At 42.1% G+C, this 4,273-nt stretch overlaps 1 protein-coding gene across 6 annotated transcripts in view; it reads left to right on the top strand.

Moving 5' to 3' along the window:
• LOC108750610 (RNA binding protein fox-1 homolog 2-like) overlaps nt 1-4,273 on the top strand; it is a 304,555-nt gene that overhangs the window by 226,149 nt on the left and 74,133 nt on the right. For all 6 annotated transcript variants that reach the window (XM_018490163.1, XM_018490164.1, XM_018490161.1 and 3 more), the window contains one exon: nt 3,432-3,524. In XM_018490163.1, coding sequence (XP_018345665.1) covers nt 3,432-3,524 — 93 coding nt within the window. The remainder of the gene's footprint in view (nt 1-3,431; nt 3,525-4,273) is intronic.

Raw genomic sequence — 4,273 nt, 5'->3', positions numbered from 1 at the left:
TTAAGGACAGAGATGCCGGATTAAACCGACGACTTTGAAATATCGTGGGTCCGACCTTCGTGCGCGCACTCACTCCAGTTTTGCCACGTCCCATAAATCGCATTTTCCGCGGTATTTCGAGGAGCGAACTGTATCCTTCACCACTGATTAGAAAACTTCGCGCTTCGCCGTTTTCGCTCTACCCGAGGCCGTATTTGATTTGGCTTTAATGCGATTTTTCGCGGTTAACAGCCGCAGCTCGTAACCATTCCCGGCAACAGCAGCTCCGTGGGGAGCGAAACGTATGGCGGCGCGGAGCGGCGAACTCGATTATCTCGCCGTCCTTTTTCACCCCCCCGATGAAGAAGCCGCTGTTAGCTTTCTCCGGCCCAAACTTCAATTACTTAATCCTTTTAACGATAAAAGCATCTCCGATTTCAGTGCGGCATCAGGCGGGACCGTGCAGTAAAATATCGCAGAATTCACGCGAACTTTTGACTTAATAATGACGCCCTTTGTGAGATTCACGTAACTATTTCTATCTATTATATATAGGAGAAATTAAACCTCGGTTTATCTCCATTCGAAGCACAGATTTCGTGGAGTTATATTTAATGGGAATGATATAAGTTGTAAGATCGATGTGACGTTATCCGGAGAAACGCTGTTAAAAATTGACGTATCATGACAGCGCAATCAATCACGATCGTTTTTCTTCGACACTATCGTGATTGCTCACGTATTTATACGCATTCGGGTATCTAAAAATCTGGAAAGTTATATATTTTCACGTGTTACTAGAATTATTTATTTAACGATCATATACTCGATATAACATTTTTAAATATATACGCTCAATCGATATCATCATTTTTGTCAAATTCGAGATTCGGTTAGCGTTTCATTTTCACGTAACTAGCAACCTTCGAGTATTGCAAAAGTATCAATAACGAGGTCACAGCGACGATAATGGTCGGCGCGTACTCGTGTCTTCGGTATTATTCCGGTGACTTCGCGAATGCGAAGGGGAGAGAGAACTTACGCCATGATAATATTCAACCGAGTCTACAGCGGGTTATCACGGGGCAATATCTACGGTGGCTAGGGGGAAAACTTGGCTGTACTCGAAGCAAGCGGACACCCTCGTGGCAGCGCAATCGATCGTGCTCTTTCTTCCTTCGTGTGGAACTCGCGTTCTCCGCGACACGAGATAACGTGCAATCGCGATGCGTGGGAGCCGTGTATATCGATCTTCCTCCACTCAAGTCCTTCCATTCATACACTCGAAATTTCTTCGAGTGAACGTTCACTCCGAAAAAGTGTAGACACCCAGCCGCTCTTTTGAAAAAGAACGAAAATATTTCGCTTCTCGAGGGAAGAGTGACAATTTTCGAGAAGTGAAATATTTTCACTCGGAGTGAAATTTCACTTGAAGAAATTTCGAGTGTATGCGCCGAGTGATTTATAGCAGCGTATATTTTGGAAATGTAAAAAGAAAAATGATAAAGGGGTTCGGCCCCTTTCTCAACAACGATTCTAATCTTTTTACGCTTCCCACTCAATTTCCCCGTTATTGCTCAGCGTCGACAGAAAATTCACACATGCGTATACGTGGACAGTGACACGCGCGTACACATACCCACACACATACACACGCACACATATACACTTGATACGCTCTACGCCCTTCCTGTCCTTAACGTTACCCTTACATGACTAATTGTAACCCCTTCAGTCAAGTTTTTTTCTCGTACACGCACCTCTCGATACAAGCAAGAGTCTTTAATGATATGACGATGACCGTGATATGACATGATACGATATGATATGATAATGAGATGATTAATGTGATCATGATCATGATTTCTTACCATGATTTTTATATTTACTTATTTGTTGCACGTTGTTTGGTGCGTCTCCGTAAGCAGTATGAGGCGCTCGCAGACCCCCTGGTCGTCGACATTTCGAAACAGTGCTCCCTCATCCCTTGAAAGTAAATGAGGAATTAATTTATGCGAATGTCCCCGTGAGTCCCTTCGGTTTAAAAGCGACTCTCAAGCCCTTTCAAGCCCTTAGCCCAAAAAAAAAAAAAAGTAAGAATCGATATCTCGCCGTCAATTGCAATCTTTTCATTTTTTGCGAAGATAAAGATATTAATTCTATTGTCAATTAGATTAATTTATTAATTCACACTTTTCTCTGTACACGTATTATAATTTTTAATATGGCAAGATTCCGACGTACTATATATGCCATTATACGATTAAACTTCAACATTTGAAGTATCTCTGTGATACACTTGACTTATTAATAATCGCTAATTAATTGTTTAAAATTGTTGTGATTTTTTTCCGGTTCTATATAACAACTCTCGTTTTATTTCTGGACGTTAAATGCGCGAGTTCTTAGAGTATCGTCCTGAAACTCTGAAATAATAAAGCGCGGATGACAGGATACGAATAAACGGATAGATAGCTCTATTCCTTTCAACTTTTGCGATAGCGGTGGAATAAGAGAAGCGCGAGATTTATGGAAAATAACAAAAAACGAGATATCCACGAAAGCCTCTGTCGCTTCGTCGCGTCTCGAGGGAGCCTCGGGAATTAATTAGCGTGTCTCGCGCGAAACATAACGGTTCAGAGAGAGAGAGAGAGAGAGAGAGAGAGAGAAAGACGGCTATTGTGCGTCAAAGAAATAAATAGGGCCGGCTCGGAGAAGGAAACGCCGGCAGGGCTGAGGGTGATGGAAGGGTTCAAAGAGAAAGAGAGGAGCACAAAGGAGCTGGCCGGTGTTGCCCGCGGCGAAACGGAAGAATCGAGCTTTCTGCGTCTTCCGTCCAATCTTCGATGAGAATGGGATCGATCCTCTATATTGTCTCTATTCGATACGAAAATCCGTTCAAAGATCGGGAAAAGAAAGTAAATGGTCGAAAAGTGTGTCTCGCAAGTGTAATTCACGGTTAAACGCGACGAAGCTGTATATTTATGTCTCTTTTGACATAAATGAATTTTCACATTTTGTGCACTTGAAAAAAATTCTCTAGTTTTTTTTTGTCATACCGCTACAGTAAAAATAGAATTAAATAATCGACGGAAACGCGCGCGTTCTTTATCGCATCAAACGAAATGAAATCGTCGCAGCGCGAGACGGGGGTTGCTTTTTTTTTTTTTTTTAATCAGTCACCCTCGTTGCGCCCCGACGATATCCTTTTCGGAGTATCCTCCATGTATGTACACCTTTCCCCGCCCACCGCCCTTTCACCACGTACCTCACTAGTGCGTACATATATTACATGTACGTAAATGAAATATATTACATATACGCGCGCGCGTGTTACATGTGTACGCGCGCGCGAAGACGAAATGTCGGCCCAGCCAGTCGGCTTTTTGCGGAGCGCTGGCAGTCTGTAAGTTGAGTTTAATGCATGTTGTTTTGTCTGTCCTTGCATGCAGGGATTCGGTTTTGTAACATTCGCAAATAGTGCTGACGCGGACCGGGCACGTGAGAGGCTACACGGCACCGTGGTTGAGGGCAGAAAGATTGAGGTGTGCATGAACTTTCTTATACTTATACATACATATATATATATATATATGTATATATATATATACACATACATATATATATATATATATATATATACATCGCTATTAATCTCCATTGCGAATAGATGTAATCTTTTGTTTTTTTTTCCAGGAAAGTCGAGTGGGTGCATTCCTCTAACGGAATGCGCGCACTCTCGATGTGAAACGGCGACCACGATCTAAAGCTCGATTCGTTTGATTATATGACGGCTTCGTAAATCTGTCTCTTTGAGTGTACGTTTTCAAATTTTTTGTCGAGTAACAGTGGTCGCCTGATAGCTCTAAGTCCGGCACTTTGAGTCCCGAGTATCCACTGAGGTTATAAATTTCCCGGGTGAATTAATTAGTCGTAAAATAAATGAGGTTTTCTTGTTAATCTCGATGAAAAAAAAATCTCCGTTTATTGCGCAAAATTTACATTTTGATACATAATAGCGCTGATGAAGAGAAGTCAGATGGATACCCGCGACGCAAAGGTCGTTAATCTAAGAGACTGGAATAAATCGCTATGCGATCGAAGATGCCAGACTGACGACGCCATCGTAGACACGACCGTTTTGAAACGGCTACGATTCGAGCTATCGGCAGTCGACATCGCGATTCGACGGAGCTTTTTGTTCGAAAAAAGAAAAGTTAAAAGTATTTATATCGCAATATATAATTAACGAAACGCGAGTTAATTTCACGAGCTAGAGGAAGAGATACTGAAT

The sequence above is a fragment of the Trachymyrmex septentrionalis genome, unplaced genomic scaffold (genome assembly GCF_001594115.1).
Source record: "Trachymyrmex septentrionalis isolate Tsep2-gDNA-1 unplaced genomic scaffold, Tsep1.0 scaffold37, whole genome shotgun sequence".
Classification (NCBI taxonomy): domain Eukaryota; kingdom Metazoa; phylum Arthropoda; class Insecta; order Hymenoptera; family Formicidae; genus Trachymyrmex; species Trachymyrmex septentrionalis.
Note: the sequence above shows the minus strand (reverse complement) of the source record. Positions and strands in the feature narration are given on the sequence as shown.